Raw genomic sequence first — 20,435 nt, forward strand, 5'->3', positions numbered from 1 at the left:
ATTGTTTATATTAAATATTGTTTTTCTCTACAGCTACAGATGTGTCCACATACACCTATCCTGAAATGCGCCAAGTGCCCTGTGTAGCGTGCCACGGACTTTTCTTTTTCATCCACTAGGGGTCACTGGAGTACTCTTGGGATATGGATGGCTTCCGCAGGAAACAGGGCACTGAATATTAAAATTTAGAACTCTCCACCCCTCCATATCCCAGAGTACCTCAGTGTTTTTTCTGTGCTCACTGCACTAACAAGGCTTGTGTGGGGCTCCCACACTTTTCTTTGAATATTTTTTGATTTTGATTTTAATTTTTCATTTTTACTTTTTTATTACAACTTAAACACATCCCTTCCCAGTTTATACTAAAAACGTGGGTCCGGGATAGTGCCGCTGCACGGAGGCAGCGCATGGCGTGTCGGTCCTCACAAAGATCACCCTCACAGCCACACGCAGCTCACTGCCTGCTGCAAGAGCTGGACGGAGCTTACAGAAAGAAGCCCCGTCGCAGCCCTCCCTACAAGGAGACAAGGTGACAAGGTATGCTGGGGGGGACGGGCGGTCAGCGCAAGCTGCCGCCCCGCTGTGTGGGGTCCGTGTTATAACCGCCGCCCGCACCCGCCGTTAATACGGCCCGCCCCAGCCGCTCCGTCCGCGCTGTACGTACCTCAAAGTTTGCTCCAGCGCTAAGAGGGGGAGAACCGCCGCAGCTCAGCGCTCACACTAGCACCGCCGGAAGCCGCTACGCGCCGCTCCAGCCAGCCGAACTTCGTTCACACGGCCGCTCTCTTCATAAGCGTCCCCTGCCTCCCTGCAATGACACCAAGGTCAGCTTCCCGGCAACCGCTCCCCGCTGAGACACAGCGCTACACGGAGCACAGGGGGAGGGGGGGGACAAGTCTGATCAAAGGCAGCGCTGCTGCAGGGGAGAAAAACTTATAAAGACCCTTCAGACGTAAGATAGAAGGGCATTTGGGAAGAATAGGCTGCATGACAGGCTGCCAGATTTCATATGCATAGATCCATAGGTTATATTAATAGACTATTAAGCCTATATTAAACTGCAGTCAGGTACAGGTTATAAAGGCATGTATTGTAACCTGACCTGTGATTATGACTGTAAGCATGGCATGGGGGCCATTTTAACCATGCTTCCGGTTTCTTCCTGTTTGTGATTCCAGAACGTTCCTGTCCTACATCTCTACTCCACCGGAGGCGCAGGGGTGTTAGTGGGAATTTTGGTTCAGGTTTCATATAGGCTGACCATGTGAACTGCACTTCGGCCATATATATATATATATATATATATATATATAAACAGAAGTCCAACAAAGTGGAGGTGCACTCTTCCAGTTCAATGATTTCTCACACGTTCATCTTTCACAATAGCTTTATTGCAGTCAAATCAAGGCTTATTTAATCGACGTTTCGATCCTCACTTTGGGATCTTTATCAAGATAAGCTTCCAGTTTATAAGAGTATCAGATATTGATTATCGGACTAATCAATATGACAAGTTCAAACAATGCTGGGTCTGTAGGGTTAACAAGGCCATGCTCAGGCAGAGTTTACTTAAGTTCATTAAAGTTCACTTCTCATGGGGCGACTGAGACAACCACTGTAATCAAAACGAAGTTCAGGTCCTCACCACCTCTACAGCCACAGAGGTGGTGAGGACCTGAACTTCGTTTTGATTACAGTGGTTGTCTCAGTCGCCCCATGAGAAGTGAACTTTAATGAACTTAAGTAAACTCTGCCTGAGCATGGCCTTGTTAACCCTACAGACCCAGCATTGTTTGAACTTGTCATATTGATTAGTCCGATAATCAATATCTGATACTCTTATAAACTGGAAGCTTATCTTGATAAAGATCCCAAAGTGAGGATCGAAACGTCGATTAAATAAGCCTTGATTTGACTGCAATAAAGCTATTGTGAAAGATGAACGTGTGAGAAATCATTGAACTGGAAGAGTGCACCTCCACTTTGTTGGACTTCTGTTTAAATAACGTGGGTCTACCATTTGCATGGAGATTTCCACTAGGCGCACCCCACTGTTGTTATAACATTCTGATGTGAGTGCAGGAATAGACTTGCTATATATATATATATATATATATATATATATATATATTACACACCTTAAGTAACAATTTTACTGAGTCGTGCAAGTGTCTGTCTTTGTCTATTGTGTTGTCTGTCTGCATAATGAGTAAGGCACCAGCAAAGACTAAAAAGAAGTTTTACTGCAATGTCTGTACATGAATCTACCACATGTACAGTATGTTTTGTAGGTTTCCACTCCGGAAGCCGGTTTCATTCCCAGATCCTATGTTAAGCAAATGTAATGGCTGGGTTGAAATCAGAATTGGCCGCCGCTCGACACGAGCGGCAAGATCGGAGTCCCGGGTGAGACCGCCAGAACTAACGGAGGAGTCTCAGCCTTTGCAAAGGTCCAAGTTCACTTTGGGTCCAAGGGATAAATTTAATTTGTCTTATAATTTACCCGTTTCTGCTATGTTGCAGTCTGACGATTCTATGCCAGACCTCACGGCGCTAAATAAGGATGAGGAGGGCAAATTAGACCAGCAGTCAGATAGAGCAGCTTTTGACAGCCCAGACATTGATAATCTCATCAGGCCAGTGCGTCAGTCTCTGAAGTTTACAGAGACTAAGGAGCCTCTGACATATAATAAAGTCGTATATACTAAACGACAGAGATCTCCAATGGGGTTCTTATTTAGGAATATCTTAATAAGATGTTAGTAGAAACACGAAAGAACCGAATAACCGGTTCTATACCTCACAGATTTAAGTCTAGTTACCCGTTTCCATAGTCAGTGACATCTACATTGGAGAATCCGCCATTGGTGGATTCGTCTGTGTCAAACCTTATAAAGACCCTTCAGACGTAAGATAGAAGGGCATTTGGGTCACTAAGGCGCTAATTGTATGGATAACAGAACTCAAGTCTGCTCTACATGACGATCACGTTATACTTATCGCTAATCAAATCTGAGAAGCTGCTGAGTATCTATGTACAGCTTCTGCTGCCGGCTGTCAGCTCACTTCTCGCTTTTCATCGTCGCTAGTTACAGCACGACAAGTACTCTGGCTGCGTTCTTGGCAAGCGGAGTCAGAGGTCAAAAGAATACGGTGGCCAGAAGTTGTTTGGTCCTAAATTGGACAAATTAATTTCTCAGGCCATGGGGGGAAGTCTAGTTTCCTGCCATTGCCTCCACCGGTACCGAGACGGAAATACTCTGGCCCGGCGTTCAAATCCTTTAGACTTCAGTCCTTTCAAGGCTGTGGTAGAGAAACAGCCACGCCTAGTAACGTCAGGGCGCTAAGGTCACCGACAAGCCAGTGGCTTGACGGGCTCCCAGGCCATCTCGGATTTCCATTTGTGGGAGCGCGCCTTCAGACGTTACATTTGCCGGGGTTCCAGACATCCACCGATGGATGGATCCGCAATTTAGTGTTAAAAGAAAGCTGTCTCCCGCCACTGCGCTTTTTCAAGACAGGACTGCCTCTGTCGGATGACAAGAAGGCGGTTCGGCAAATTGCCATTCAGTCTCTGCTGGATTCAGCAGTTTTAATTCCAGGCCTTGTACACCAACAAGGTGAGGGTTATTATTCCAGTCTGTTTGTGGTACCGAAGCCGGATGGCTCCGTCAGGCCAATATTGAACTTAAAGGGTCTCAATCAGTAAGTCACTTACTACAGATTAAAGATGGAATCTCTGCGGTCAGTAATTGCAGATTTAGAGCCACAAGAACGCATGATTGCGCTAGATCTCAAGGATGCGTACTTACACATTCCGATTTGGTCACCTCATCAGAGGTTCTTGCGTTTTGCAATACGCCACAACCATTACCAGTTTCAGGCTCTACCGTTTGGCCTCTCGTCAGCGCCTCGAGTATTCACCAAAGTGATGTCTGTGATGATAGCTCATCTCAGATCCCTGGGAGTGACAATCGTTCCGTACTTAGACGATCTGCTCATAAAAGCTCAGTCTCAACAGATGCTCCTCCAACATGCGCTGCTAACGTACAATGTACTGGTTCACCACGGTTGGATTGTCAACTTCAAGAAATCACATCTAATTCCGTCTCAACGACTTCAATTCCTAGGTATGATTCTCGATACGGTAAATCAAAGAATTTACCTACCACAACAGAAAGTACAGATTATTCGCCATCTGGTACAATTAGTGCTCAAGCCACGCACAGTCTCGGTACATTTGTGTATTCGCCTCTTAGGAACAATGATGGCGGCTTTCGAAGCGCTTCAGTTCGGAAGATTTCACTCACGTCCATTTCAACTGGATGTGCTCGCACAGTGGTCGGGCTCGCATCTGCAGATTCACCACAGGGTAAGGTTGTCGCCAAGGGCAAGGGGGTCTCTACTCTGGTGGCTCAAGGTACACAATTTAACCGCAGGCGGCGGCTGGAATTGGATAATTCTAACGACGGACGCAAGTCTCAGAGGTTGGGGAGCTGTAGTTCGAAATTGTCAGCTCCAAGGTCTCTGGGCGGATCACGAACGATTGCTGTCTATAAATGTCCTGGAATTCCGCGCAATTTACAATGCGCTACGACAAGCAGTACACTTGCTTCGGTCTCAGACTGTCCAGGTGCAGTCAGACAACGCGACAGCAGCCGCATACATCAACAAGCAATGAGGAACGAGAAGCCGCATGGCAATGCGGGATGTAGCTCGAATCCTCAGTTGGGCAGAATACCACCAGGTGATATTGTCGGCAGTGTTCATTCCGGGAGTGGACAACTGGAAGGCGGATTATCTCAGCCGTCGGGATTTTCATCCAGGAGAATGGGCATTAAATCCAGAAATGTTTCACATGTTGGTCCAGAGGTGGGGTTACCCTCAAGTGGACCTGATGGCGTCTCGCCACAATCACCAAACGCACCAGTAGGTGTCCAGAACGAGAGATCCAAAGGCAGGGGCGGTGGATGCTCTCACAATCGCTTGGCCGTAAAGCCTAGTGTATCTGTTTCCACCGTTTCCGCTGCTCCCTCTGGTGCTAAAACGGATCAAAAGAGAGTCTGTCACAGTCATACTAGTGGCGCCTCATTGGCCTCGGAGAGCGTGGTTCTCGGGTCTCCGCGGACTACTCGCACACGATCCTTGGCCACTCCCACTACGTCCGGACTTGTTACAACAGGGTCCGTTCCTTTACCCCGATTTAGCGCGGCTGCGTTTGACAGGGTGGCTATTGAGAACGCACTCTTAAGGAGAGAGGGCATTCCAGAATCGGTTACACCAACCATGTTACGAGCTAGGAAGCCAGTTACGGCAGCTCATTATTACAGAATTTGGCGTGCCTATATAGGTTGGTGTGATGCTCGGAAGTTTCCGACATCATCTTTCAAGTTATCCCGTCTTTTGTTATTTCTACAGACGGGGTTAGATGGAGGACTGCGTTTATCTACACTAAATGTGCAGGTATCTGCGTTGTCAATTTATTTTCAAAGACGATTGGCTCTATTGCCGTCGGTACACACTTTTCTGCAAGGTGTCCTCAGAGTACAGCCTCCATTCATTCCACCTACAGCGCCATGGGACTTGAATCTGGTTTTAGATTTATTACAGTCTTCACATTTTCAAAGTGGATATTACTTGGAAAATAATTTTTCTCCTAGCCTTAGCTTCGGCAAGGCGTGCTTCAGATTTGGGTGCCTTGTCATGCAAGCCACCGTATTTGGTGTTTCATGAAGACAGAGCGGAACTTCGGACAAATCCCGCTTTCTTACCAAAGGTAGTGTCATCTTTTCACATCAATCAACCAATAGTAGTTCCTGTGTTAACCTGACATTCTGGAACTCTGGATGTGGTACGCGCATTACGCGTTTATGTATCCTGAACGTCTACAGTTCGTAAAATGGATACGTTGTTTGTTATCTATGATGCTGCCAAGATAGGTTGGCCAGCTTCTAAGCAGACCTTATCCAGATGGATAAAACTGACTATACGTCAGGCTTACCTTCATGCTAGGTTACAGCTGCCTACATCAGTAACAGCTCATTCCACATGTTCTGTGGGAGCTTCATGGGCATCTGGTCGTAGAGCTTCTACGACGCAGCTTTGCCGTGCGGGTACATGGTCATCAGTGCACACGTTTGTGCGATGTTACAAGTTTGATACGTTTGCGGCATCAGCATCTAGCTTTGGCCGCATAGTGTTACAGGTGCCAAACAGCTCTCCCGCCCACAAGGGAAACTTTGGTACGTCCCAAGAGTACTCCAGTGACCCCTAGTGGATGAAAAAGAAAATAGGATTTTGGTACTTACCAGGTAAATCCTTTTCTTTGAATCCATAGGGGGCACTGGACGCCCACCCAGAGCAGTTTTACCTGGTTTGTGGTAAGCTCAGGGGATCTTCTGGTAACACACTTTCACCGACTGGTTCAAATGATAAAGTTCTATCGGTTATGGTGTCAACTGTTTAGTTGTCAGTAACGTTATGTGTCAACTTTATTGTTGTCCGTTATGTTATATGTAATTCTCCATTGTCAACCTCTATAGCTCCGGTTCGGCTCAGTAAAAAACACTGAGGTACTCTGGGATATGGAGGGGTGGAGAGTTCTAAATTTAAATATTCAGTGCCCTGTTTCCTGCGGAAGCCGTCCATATCCCAAGAGTACTCCAGTGCTCCCTATGGATTCAAAGTAAAGGATTTACCTGGTAAGTACCAAAATCCTATTTTTTATTTAGTTGTGATGAAAGACTACTCCTAAGTGCCTAGTACACTATGGCCCTCATTCAGATGTGGTTGGAGTTGCTATCGCTGCAGTTTAGATGGCAGCAGCAGCGATTGCACTAATATGGTAAGGCAGCAGCCGGTGTCACGCCTCCTGCTGTATTACTGATCCAAGCTGCGTCCTTAGACGTAGTGTCCGATCATCTGCGACACCATCGTCTGGTTGTGTGACCCATAGGGTCGCACAAGCCAGCCACCATAGCTGCTGCCTATAGGCCAGGAAATCTAAGTCCTCTGACAGAGATCCTGGCCTCTTCCTTCCTCCATAACGGCGGTGACACGCTTTATTTGGAGAAACAGCGGTTGTCGCCGCCCCCAAACAACAGTAGACTGTCAATCACTGGCATTCTGATGCCGTAGTCCGTCCGTTGTTGCCGGACCCATTCACGCACGTGTAGAACAGGGCCGTGCAAATGCACAAATTACCGATATTCAGGATTTTGATTCACACAATGCAACTCTGTGCACATCTGAACTACCCACTATAAGCAAACAGACACAAAACTGAGGAAAAAGTAGCAGAATTGAGGAGAGAGTACACAATCTAGGGTAAATAGCGGTAAAAGACAGGTCTGATACTAGTGACCTGTATCGTGCATCCTCATACTCTGCAACATTATTTTTCCTTTGCTACAAAAATATTCATCCTAAAGGCATAGTACACTATAAGCAAAGTAAGATGCACAATTGTGACAAAAGTAGCAAAATTTAGATAAAGTGCACAGCGTGGGAATACGTCATATGGTACATAAAGGATTAGTGTATGAGGACACATCTGTAGATACATATTGTGTTGTGTGATATTCCCTTCACTGAGATTATACTTATTAATAGGCCTTCTGCTTCTATCACTGATCCTGATCGCTTTGGACCTTCTGGCTTGATTTCTAAAACTGCAAAATATTTGGCTCCTAGTTCTTCCCTCAATTCCTTATGCACTTACTTAGTGTCTCTGTGCTTAGAGAATCCTCTGTCAGAAGACACCTTCAATCTCTATACATGCTGATGTATCCAACCTCCAATAGCATTTATCCAATAATAAGGATAACAGAATGCCTATTGTAGTTAGGCATCTGTGTGAGATTGCTGTAAGCTAATTAATACATACTCTGCAGTGTTGATTAGTGTTGAGGACCCTTGGGGAGATGTATTGAATCTTGGAGAGAGATAAACGTTTGTTTTATGATGGTTTAATACTCAAAATGTAAAAATAAAATAAAAACTATGATAAAATGCCCTTCATTCTGTTTGTGTAAGGTGTATAGCCGTGTACATACGGCGCAATGCGGCTTTAGCCCGATATTGACTATTTGCTCCGGCCCCGCCGATATAGTCAATGTTGGGCTGCCTGCACAGTCTATTTTTGTTTGCGATACCATGGGGCCACGCATCGGCATCGCAAGGTGTGTACACACGGTGCAATATGCAGTAACTTTCCTTACAATTTTGACTATATAGTCAAATTCGTAAGGAAAGTTAAGTGCATATCGCACCGTATGTACACACCTTTAGACTTGCGCGCCATCCCCAAGGTCTCTCATTATGGTATGCAAACAGTATAACATATGGAAAAATCCGACATCCAAAATACACCTGGTCCTAAGCATTTTGGGTATGGGAGACTCGACCTGTAATTTGCGTAAGCAATATACTAAAGAGTGCACGGGTTGGCTTTCTGGGGCTGAGCAGGCTCAGGTAGGAAGCTTTGGTGCATTGCTCATTGGGGGCCAGAGTCTCAGTCAGGCATGAATTCAAAAGTGGACGCTTCTTGCAATTACTCGTATCAGCAGCCTGCACATGTTCCACAGGAAGCAAATGCAGACTGCCCAGGTACTCAGCTTCATGGAGGATATGAGAGCCCACATTTAGCTCCATTCACACAGCCGGATTGCTCTGTACATTGCATGGCAGGCCTGACGTCTGTGCATGTCAAAGGCAGAGATGGGACACCTGTTTTAGATGGATTTTGTGCCCCCTGCACTTTCAGTGCATGTGCTGAAACTAACGTCAAATGTTTATTCTAGATGTTAAATGCCCAATTCTAATTGCCTTTTACCAGCCTCATGGACTTTCAGTTGTGCTCACATCCCCGGCTGTATTCTCCTTTACCTCAGCCATGTGTCCGGAGCGGCACCTGGAGGCAGCAGAGATACTTGGTAAGACTTCCACTTGTATACAGTTTGTACGTCTGTAATGTTTGATGGTTTGTTGTGATAATTGTGACTATAAAAGATTCATTGTGTGTATTTATATAGTGCATGCGTGCGTGTATCTCCCTTTTTTTTCTACAAAGCGTAAATTGATCTAGTAGTTTCATTTTAAGAACAACTTTTAAAATGTGTAGCCAGGGGGGTCACTATGCTTGGTGACACCCGGAGCCGGCTAAAAAGGCGGTGTGGCATTACGAGATGGGATGTGGCCTCTTGGGAAGAGGTGTGGACTCATGTGAAGGAGCGTAGCCTCGGTGGTCGACCCCCGTTTCCATCAGTCCAGGGGTCCCGGAGATGCCGAGCTGCCCCCCAAGAACTACTATCTACCGTGCCTGCTCATACACTGTGACAGGAGCCTAGTGCTACACATCATGTTACAGTGCAGCACTGACTCCTGTCACTGAGGAGGAGTCGCCATTTTGGTGTCTTCCCCCGTACACCCAGGGCTGCTGTGACACCACTGTGTGTGGCCAGAATTAGAGGGGGGGCACATTCTAGCTTTAGCCTAAATCTTCAGTGTAACATAAGGCTGCCAAGTGTTTTTGTGCTACATGCAAAACAAAATGATTGCCTTTGCACCCCTTGCATCGCAACATGGTTTGTCCGATACAGTTTGGCACCCTTTTGCTTGCTTTGCGCCTAAATCTGAAAGAGGCCAATGGACTTCTTCAGAATACCAGAAACTGTGCTGATGTCTCATTGGGTCGATCTAACAACTAATTGTGGATGTGTCATAAGCCAGTATTGATCACAGGTGCTGATTCTATTACACAGAGCCATAGGGAGGGACGTATGACCAGTGCTGCTACCCACCCTGAGCCACAGAGGATTGTCATGCATCATCAATTCCTGTCGAACCCCCCCCCCCCGCCCTTCCCCCGACACTGTAGCCGTCGCTCTCCGTATTGCCCTGCCAGGGGGCACCTCTTGCCCTGGCTGTCAGTACCTGTCATGTTAGTGACTTCCTTCAGAAATAACTTTTTCGATGCAATTATTAATTACATTACAGTTACTCTTTAAATGTCGTCACCTAGGCTGGTGCGGCACTAGTAGTGCCCAGTGTCGCTCAGCACGGCAGACAGACAGTGCAAGGCTGACACTGTCTGACTGCCGTGCTGAGCGACACTGGGTACTACTAGTGCCGCACTAGCCTAGGTGAGTACATATAAATATTCTACTTAGCTCACAAATAACCCAATTTAGAATACCTCCCGCACACATGAGAGCACAGACAACAAATCCAGAACACACACAATTTATCCCACTACACCAACACAAATGGTCTAACCTTCCATAATCCAACTCCATGGGAGCAGCGAAATGAAGCCATTCATGGCCGTCTGCGCACATAGGGGACGGGACAGCTGTGACTGACACAGACCTGCCTCCGCTCCCAGGTCCCCTTATTCCGCTCCCAGACCCGCCTCCGCTCCCAGGTCCTCTTATTCCGGGAAAATCCTGGAATCGGGTGAGGGGAAAAGCCTCCTGAAGGATTGCCACCAAATCCTGCAGAATCCGGGAGAGGTGGTAACCCTAGGGATTGTTTCCTCTATGAAACCCTTCTCCAGCTTGTGTGGTGCCTGGAACAGCACCCTGCAGAAGCACTCAATGGCTTATCCTTAGTACATGCCCTAACTACCTGGTTGCTCCTGGCCCCACTATTATAATGCATAGCATCGCCCAACATTGGAAAGCCTACATGTCCTATATATATGGTAATGAAGCCCTATGACCATTACATATACGTACATAACCCACAGACAAGTAACTAAGGCAGTCTTACATCCAGTAAACAGTAAAACGAAACAGTGTATTACTGTGATAGGAACACTCATAGGAAAATACACAAATACATCACCTGTACCTCTTGCTGTATCATACAATGTAAGATCGCATGAAATTGGATTGGCCCCTTAGTAAATAAACTAACCACGGCATACCTCACAACGTTGGGGGACCCCGGGTCGGGACAAGGAGGGGTCTGTGCCACGGTGTGGATGTGACCACTTCCATGGGGGCAAAGTACTTGGCTGCACACCTCCCCCCCCCCCCCCCCCCACCCCACCCCTACCTTCCTGCTCGTGTTCCTCCCAGTGGCATTTGTGTGCAGCTCTCATTCACCACTGCTCTGCTATGTAAGCAGCAATGAATGGGAGGCACCTAACTACTGGCGAGCAGATGAGTTCAATGCATTCCCAATTGTGACAGGGGGAGAGATCCTTCAAATCTGGTCTGTACTGCTAAAACTGTGATGTTTGGGAGATACGCCATTGTGTTGTGTGCCCTCAAAAAAGAATTCTAAGACTGTTGGACCCGCAGGAGCCTATGATCATTTAGTGTACCTGATAAACAAATGGACCAGTGCAATTTGACCACACGAGAGTGTGTCCAATGGCTCACTGATCCAGCTCGTAGACACATATGCCAAACAGACAAAACACAGTGTGGGTATGTCAATAGTACAAATAACCCGTAGCTGGGCTGTTGATATAAACCAAAGAGCCACAGATTTCCTGCTTCTAACTACCAACTTTTACTTATATTATAAAACAGATACATCCTATAAAACAGACACAGATGCATACCTACAAGAAATAATGGAAAGCGTAACTTATCCTGCGCTTGTCCTTGTTTCAGAATGGCAACACTCAGACTCCCATATACTCAGTATATGTTTTTTTTTTTTGAGCATATAAATATAGTGAAGCACAATTTAATACATATAAATTCATAAACAATAAATATAAAATTAATAGGTTGGTAAAATGATTATAGCAGCATAATATATTGCACAGTCTCCAATGGGAAAGACAGATGGATAATCACCAAATCGTTCAGAACTGTAAAAACAGTTCTTATCCAGCTTGCGGGTTTTTATTAAAGAGGATCCCGGTAATCCTCTATCTCCACACTTAGCTGGAACAGGATGGCAAAAATCTCCAGTGCAGTGTCCCGTGGTGCTGTGCATTCACCGACGCGTTTCTACCCCAAACAGGGGTCTTTTTCAAGGTGTGTTGATAAGTACAATGCTGCTCCCGTACTGAAATTTAAACTTTCAACCAGTCAATAGGAATGTCACCCCCTCAGCTGGACCCTATACAGCTGGATTCTAACAAGTCCCGTGGTCCCTTGCGGGTGGTGACGTCCTCATGCAGTCTATGGACCTCAGTCACGTGTCTACGTCCGGCGTCTGCCCGTTACCATGGTGGCGATCGGACTTCCCTGATACTTCCGGGTCGCGGCAGCGTCCGTTGTCTCTCACAGCTCATCTGAGGAGTTTAGACACATGAGTGGATTGTTCAGAGTCTCTCAATCAGTTTGTTAAATGATACTGTTATAGCTTCCACAAGATCAATTATAGTTTAAAATCGGCTGGTAACGCGACGTCACATCCGGTGATGTCATCTAATAGAAATAGTAAACAGTATTCATACTATATGGGTATATGGGAGTCTGAGTGTTGCCATTCTGAAACAAAGACAAGCGCAGGATAAGTTACGCTTTCCATTATTTCTTGTATTGTTGCACCTTTGGTGAAGGGTGAGGGATCCTTCAGGAAAGTGTATTCCTTCCAGCTGCTATATTGCGCACGAGCACTTTCCTTATTATCCACTGTTCACAGATGCATACCTCCCAACATGCCCTTTCCAGGAGGGACAAAATGCTCTGTTCCTGGAATTCCCTCTTAATCTATGATTGCCATCACCTGTGGTGAAACACCTTTCTTATCCATTAACTAGTACAACACAGGTGATGGCAATAACAAATTAAGAGGGAAGTCCAGGAACAGAGCAATTTGTCCCTTCTGGAAAGGGTCATGTTGGGAGGTATGCAGATGCAGCGCACCTTCGTTACCAGTTGCACTGACCCAACAAATTGCCCTGCCCAGTACACATGTATGGGAACGTCGTCTTTCAGTGTACTAAGTAGAAGTATGCCTCCAGTAGTCGTGTGTAGGGGAGTGCTCTACCGAACTGTAAATGTCCAAAAATCAAAGTCCACTTTAGTGCTGACATTAAATTAGATGTAACTTTAACGCTTCTCCAGCAGAATGCTACATGACCATGCAAATATTTACCAACGTAAGTATAGCACCCAATGTCCGACAGTTGCGAACTAGTGCAAAATTGGATATCTTATGTGCAACCGAGTGGGACCTGCTTTACCTAATTTCAACAATCATGAGCCACAAAAGCAAACATCGTTTCTGCTCTGCATAACTATGTGGGAGTTATATTATCTACTCTATAATGTGCAAGAAACACCCTCATTCCACCCAACATTTCCCATCTGCGCAATGTCGGAATTTTGCTCTGCAAACCTATGCGTATAAATAGAAATCTAAGGGGTCTATTTACGAAGACTTAGATGGAGATAAAGTCGACGGTGATAAAGTACCAGCCAACTAGCTCCTAACTGTCATTTTTAAACCCAGCCTGTGACATGGCAGTTAGGAGCGGATTGGCTGGTACTTTATCTCCATCCAAGGCATAGTAAAGAGACCCCTTTGTGTGCTTGCAAAAATGAAGCCGCATGGTGGGACCTAATGTGATTTTCAACTGCGTATCAGATATTTTGTGCCCTGCTAATGACTATCTTGCTCTCCAAATTGCTCATACAGTAAGTATTACGAGATTAGTGGCTTGCTGTAGTCATACCTGACATTACCCACTAGATGTCAGCATAGATCAATACATTTCTTTTAAAACTATGGAAAAAAAATCTGTAATGGAGTGAAATACAGAACATCGGGGGTAATTCCAAGTTGATCGCAGCAGGAAATCTTTTAGCAGTTGGGCAAAACCATGTGCACTGCAGGGGAGGCAGATATAACATGTGCAGAGAGAGTTAGATTTGGGTGGGTTATTTTGTTTCTGTGCAGGGTGAATACTGGCTGCTTTATTTTTACACTGCAATTTAGACTGCAGATTGAACACACCACACCCAAATCTAACTCTCTTTGCACATGTTAAATCTGCCTCCCCTGAAGTGCACATGGTTTTGCACAACTGCTAAAAAAAATTCCTGCTGCGATCAACTTGGAATTACCCCCGTCATCTCTGCTGTTACTTTTTGCCTCACTCTTTTTTTTTTAAAGAACTCTTTGCGCAATTTAATAATATCTGGTGTTTGTGAGGTCTCTATCACGTATAACTTTACTGTTATGAATGTAATATAAATGCAGGCTGCTATGGCATTCACTTAAATTCATACCAAGCTTCCTCCTCATCTCTGTAGCCTACAGTTAAAGCTTTATGTCTTTACTTAGGGGCTGACATCCGGACTGCCAAAATCAAAGACGCTGGGCTTATCTTGGCAGACACATTACGGAAATTGCTATTTGACCTGAATGTTGACGATGGCCTGGCAGCTGTGGGGTATAATACAGCAGATATTCCTGCTTTAGTGAAAGGAACTTTACCTCAGGTAAGATATCCAAAAATATTTCTGTAAAAATATAACACATTTTCCTCTGTGATCTTTTCTTCATCACTGTGGTAACTCTCTGGGAAGGTGGTAATTGCAGAATGTATGTAAAATATGACATGAGCCCGCATTATTAAAAGATGATGCTCATTATTTAGAAAGCAAAGGCCAGGCTAAAAATGCTCCTCTCGTAGTGCTTAAGGCCATGGTACACACAGTTATGGAGACATATTGAAAAAGGGGCTGGGATCCCGACTGGGTTACCATACCGCCACCGGTAAACCGGCGAGGTAGGTGAATCCCCCTCTGTGGGTGTCCATGACACCCATAGAGGGAGAATAGAACCTGTGGTGAGCGTAGCCCCCCTGCCGTCATTCCACTTTCATGAAGTGCCACAGCAGCCTGATCATTTACCATGGTACATTTGTGCAAGGGCGCATTTTCAACTACAAATGAAGTAACTGTAACGTAGCATTTCGTATGCAGATACAGCCGCAGTCACACACAGAATATAGGCATGCCGCATATAAGTTTAATCAGCATAAGCTGCGTGTGCATCCTATTTGCATCAATTTGCGAATAAGACGCATATTAATGGAAAAAGTTGCATGAAAAGACACTCAGCGCGACCAAGTCACGCCACAGCATGGCGTGATTAGAAGGGCTGTTTAACGTGCTGGGAGGCTAGATGTAAGTGGACAAATCTGTACCTCATCTAAATATGATCTATTTGCTTGGAGAGGCACAATGTAACGTTTGGTACCTATTATATATTCTTTCAGTTAGAAGTGCCACATTTAGTGACAATTTATAATAGCGATATTTGGCTGGTAGACCTGGACCCACACCTTGATGAAATATATTTTTGTTTACTACAAAATACTGCATAGGTTTACAAACTCGCTCCTCAGGACACCAAACAGTTCATGTTTTACAGATCTCTTCACAGAATCGCAAGAAAAATAAATAGCTCCACCTGTGGATTTTTAAAAATGTGTCAGTGAGTAATAAATACACCTGTGCATCTTCTAGGTAACTTGGAAAATGTGAACTGTTTGGGGTCCTGAGGACCGAGTTTGAGAACCTATAAAATACTGTATGATACGAATGATTCCTGCCTGGATTTGGTATGCGTGACCATACCGGCGCCGGAATCCCAACTGTCCTGATTTTCGCGGGACAGTTACATTTATTTTGGGACTGTCCCGCTGTCCCACCCGCGGACCGCAGTGCCCCCGCGGTGGTGGTGGTGGGGGGCAGTTGGGAGGCTCTTATCACTGCTGCGTTGCTCAGCGTCTATTCACAGGTGACAGAGGGAGAGGGGGCATGCCAGCAGTTCAGAGAGCGCTGGGCATGCCCCCTCAGTGACGGTAAAAGGGGGCATGACTTGTGACCGAGGCTCTGCCATTAGGCCACGCCCCCTTTCATCTAGCCCACGCACCCTTTTCGGGGGCAGCGGAACGAAGCCTCTTGCAGGATCGGTGGCAAGCTGTGCTCACCACAGGTTATATCCCCACTCTATGGGTGTCATGGACACCCACGAGTGGGAGTAGTCCCTGTTAGTCGGCATGCCTACTGTCGGTACTGCAAGGGTGCTGGATTCTGGCGTCTGTATTGTGACCAGCGGTTTCCTGACCGTCTGTCACATAACTGCCTCCCTTACTACCCTATGCATTTTATATACAGCCCTGTAAGTTCCGTTATGGATGTCATTGTGATGTCTCAGGTGCCTCTATAAGCCTGTCCAGAGTCTGTAAAACATCACTATTTATGATTATTGCTGCATTTCTTACTTTTATGTTACTTCACATTCAACATCAATTTAAATAAATATTGAAAGTAGTATCTGGTCATAGTTAGATGAGCCCTTTTTAAAGATGCATTAGCCACTTGTACTGTACTTGGTCCTTCAGACAAAGGGGGTAATTCCAAGTTGATCGCAGCAGCAAATTTGTTAGCAGTTGGGCAAAACCATGTGCACTGCAGGGGGAGCAGATATAACATTTGCAGAGAGAGTTAGATTTGGGTGGGTTATTTTGTTTCTGTGCAGGGTAAATACTGGCTGCTTTATTTTTACACTGCAATTTAGATTGCAGATTGAACTCACCACACCCAAATCTTATCTATCTGCACATGTTATATCTGCCCCTCCTGCAGTGCACATGGGCCCTCATTCCGAGTTGTTCGCTCGCAAGCTGCTTTTAGCAGCATTGCACACGCTAAGCCGCCGCCTACTGGGAGTGAATCTTAGCTTAGCAGAATTGCGAACTAAAGATTCTCTAAATTGCGAATAGAAATTTCTTAGCAGTTTCTGAGTAGCTCGAGACTTACTCAGCCATTGCAATCAGTTCAGTCAGTTTCGTTCCTGGTTTGACGTCACAAACACACCCAGCGTTCGCCCAGACACTCCCCCGTTTCTCCAGCCACTCCCGCGTTTTTCCCAGAAACGGCAGCGTTTTTTCACATACTCCCATAAAACGGGCAGTTTCCGCCCAGAAACACCCACTTCCTGTCAATCACATTACGATCACCAGAACGAAGAAAAAACCTCGTAATGCTGTGAGTAAAATACCAAACTTCTTAGCAAATTTACTTGGCGCAGTCGCAGTGCGAACATTGCGCATGCGCAATTAGCGGAAAATCGCTACGATGCGAAGAAAATTACCGAGCGAACAACTCGGAATGAGGGCCATGGTTTTGCGCAATTGCTAACAAAATTGCTGCTGCGATCAACTCAGAATTAGGCCGAAAATGCGTTACACTGCGGAGTGGGTGTGTAAGATGAAGGGCTAATGAGATACCACAATCATAGAGATTGCGACTCCTGAATGGCCCTTCTTCTTCACCTCCTCCCCTCCCCTCTGCAGTCACCTTAAAGTGGTGAATTTATATGTTCAGCCGCCAAGAGCAGCCTCAAAGACATGAATGATGGAAAAATCACTGTTGGGTGATGTTTCTTATAGTTACCATCACCTCAATTCAAGTCCATGGTAGCAACAGACAGCACACTCCCTGTTAAGCGTGACTGAAAATCTGTGTATAATGTGGGTTTTTTTTAGTTGTTGTTTTTTTAACCCTGGACTCCCCTCCACCCTACTAGCGAAGCTATTGCCGGTCCCATATCCAGGAAGCTGGGATGTGGGAGATTATTTCCTTCCCAGGCAACTGGACCAATGATTCTCCAGTCATTATGGGGGTCATTCCGAGTTGATCAATCGCTAGCTACTTTTTGCAGCTGTACAAACGCATAGTCGCCGCCCACTGGGGAGTATATATTTGCTGTGCAAGGGTGCGATCGCTAAAAAAATAGTTTGTGCATATCTGAGTAGCTCAGAACTTACTCAGCCGCTCGCTGCAATCACTTCAGCCTGTCCTGCAAACACTTGGACACGCCTGCGTTTTTTCCAACCACTCCCAGAAAACGGTCAGTTGACACCCACAAATGCCCTCTTCCTGTCAATCTCCTTGCGATCGGCTGTGCGAATGGATTCTTCGTTAAATCCATTGCACAGCAACGATCCGCTTTGTACCCGTACAACGCGCCTGCGCATTCTGGTGCATACGCATGCGCAGTAGTGACCTGATCGCTGCACTGCGAAAAAACGGCACGTGCGATCAGGTTGGATTGACCCCCTATATTCCTTGGGGGTTTCTGTTTAATCACTTACTATGATCAAGTTTTCTGACCATGAAGCAGATAAAAAAAGGCCTATGCGCAGCTGGCACTAAGATACATCTAGGTGGCGCTAGTGTTCTTGCTACGTTCACTAGTTCACTATACTTTTCCATTATACATGAAGAATCCAACACACATGAAACATTTTCTGCAGAACATTCCAGTTTCCAGAATGACTGAGTTGAGGATCCTTGATAAGCCATTTTGACAGGAGGTAGCAGATAAAGCATAGATCATTGAGAAACTGCAGATGGTTTTACTCTTCAGAAGACTTTTGATGTAATTATAAGTGTATTTACTGTGCTGTCTTTGTAATCATGCCCCAGTTATCTGCCCATTAAACTAACATAAATTCCATCTTTGTGCTCATTAACAAGTCATTCTGCCCCAGTTACTTGCGCTATACAAATTGCTGTCTAATTGTACATTTTTGGCACACTGATTGTGAAGTCTGCAGATGAATGGCTGCCTGTTTTCACATAGTCATTGTATATGTACCATAAGATGTGCAGCAACTCGTCGATGCCTTCAGTGGACCTCAGTTACAAAGCGCGCTGAATGTTAGTGTACTAGATCCAGTACATTTAAGGTGCGCCATATCAGACAAATGACTTGTTTCCGCAATCGCAAGCCGCAAAAAAACACATGGGTCCAGGAACTTATCCTGTATGTTCCTGTAAGTTAGCATTGTTTGCTGATGATTTGTTAGCCATTGTCTCCCATCCTGTTACCTCCGTCCCTCACCTAATGTTCGAATATGAGAAATTTGGAACATTGTCTAATTTTAAAATCATTTTCTCGAAATCTAGTGCTCTTAATGTATCCTCTTCTCCTGCAAATGCAGCCAGTCTCCAACGTGCCTCTCCTTTCACTTGGCATTCTTCTCACATTACATATCTGGGGATTAAGGAGGACATGTACAGTACTAAGCAGTGATAAAAGCGGGAAAATGAGCCAGTGGAGAAATTGCCCATGGCAACCAATCAGCTGCTCTGTATACTTTTATACTATGCAAATTATAAATGTTACGTGGGCAACTTCTCCACTGGCTCACTTCTCCACTTTTATCACTGCTAAGTACATTTCCCCCTAAGTTACTAGTAACTTGTCACAGTTATACCACATGAACTTCTCTACTCCCTTCTATCTGCTGTGACTACAACAATTGGCATCTTAAGCAGCTTTCCTGGTAAGGCAAAATAAATGTGGTTAAAATGAATAAGCTTCCAAAGCTGCTTTATGTCCTACAGGCTCTACCAGCACGTGTGCCTGATTCCTGGTTTCATTCACTCCACTTCCTGATTCAGAAATGTATTTGGTCATGGAGAAGACCTAGAATCAGACATGACATATTATCTCATCCAAAACAGCTGGGTGGTCTTCAGGGGCGGATTGGGAACAAAAAGCGGCCCTGGAAAAATTTGTACTAGTGGCCCCACATGGGCAGCACCAGAGGTGTAAGGTCTAACCATGGGCCATGGCAGCAGCTCCCTCCCCCCAAGACTTTCCAGATAGTAGGCATGTCCAGCATCAAGGGGGAAGTTAAAATTTTTTTTTAAATATTATGAGCACATTATATGATACTCCTTCAGAATTTAGGAAACTATATAATTCTTTAGAAAGATATATTTTCTTGCTTATTACACCAACCGTATCCCAATCACTATTCACTCAATCTTATATGTCAGCCAAGCAGGCAGACAGAGTATACACTAGATCATCTGCAATCACAGGCTAAGTGGCAAAGTAATTTTCATATTTGCAAATTATTTTGCATCTTATTCATTATGTCTATAAAAAGAACCACATGTCCTCAAACAAAACAGGCCCCACAGGTGCGTCGGCCCACCGGGAATCTTCCCTATAAGCCCTATGGCCAATGCGCCTCTGGTGGTCTTCAACTGCCAGACATTAAAACGTATAAACCTTCAATCGTGTGAGGGGTGTCCTGTGCATACACCATATGATTAACACATTCATGAATAAAACGGTATCCGGACTCCAGGTCGACAGCACAAAGGTCGACACACCTTATGTCGACGCCAATTGGTCGACACACCTAAGGTCGACAGGAACAAGGTCGACATGGAAAAAGGTCGACATGAGTTTTTCACGATTTTTTCTTTTTTTTTGAACCTTTTCATACTTAACGATCCACGTGGACTACGATTGGAACGGTAAAGTGTGCCGAGCGAAGCAGTAGCGGAGCGAAGGCACCATGCCCGAAGCATGGCGAGCGAAGCGGTGCACTAATTGGGGTTCCCGGTCACTCTACGAAGAAAACGACACCAAAAAAACATAAACTCATGTCAACCTTTTTCCATGTCGACCTTGTTCCTGCCGAC

At 45.4% G+C, this 20,435-nt stretch overlaps 1 protein-coding gene across 7 annotated transcripts in view; it reads left to right on the plus strand.

The window, feature by feature from the left end:
* ADHFE1 (alcohol dehydrogenase iron containing 1) overlaps positions 1-20,435 on the plus strand; it is a 203,361-nt gene that overhangs the window by 157,552 nt on the left and 25,374 nt on the right. For all 7 annotated transcript variants that reach the window (XM_063923832.1, XM_063923831.1, XM_063923836.1 and 4 more), the window contains 2 exons: positions 8,837-8,933; positions 14,257-14,414. In XM_063923832.1, the coding sequence (XP_063779902.1) occupies positions 8,837-8,933; positions 14,257-14,414 (255 nt within the window). The remainder of the gene's footprint in view (positions 1-8,836; positions 8,934-14,256; positions 14,415-20,435) is intronic.

This window comes from Pseudophryne corroboree, chromosome 5 (assembly GCF_028390025.1).
Source record: "Pseudophryne corroboree isolate aPseCor3 chromosome 5, aPseCor3.hap2, whole genome shotgun sequence".
In the NCBI taxonomy this organism is placed as follows: Eukaryota; Metazoa; Chordata; class Amphibia; order Anura; family Myobatrachidae; genus Pseudophryne; species Pseudophryne corroboree.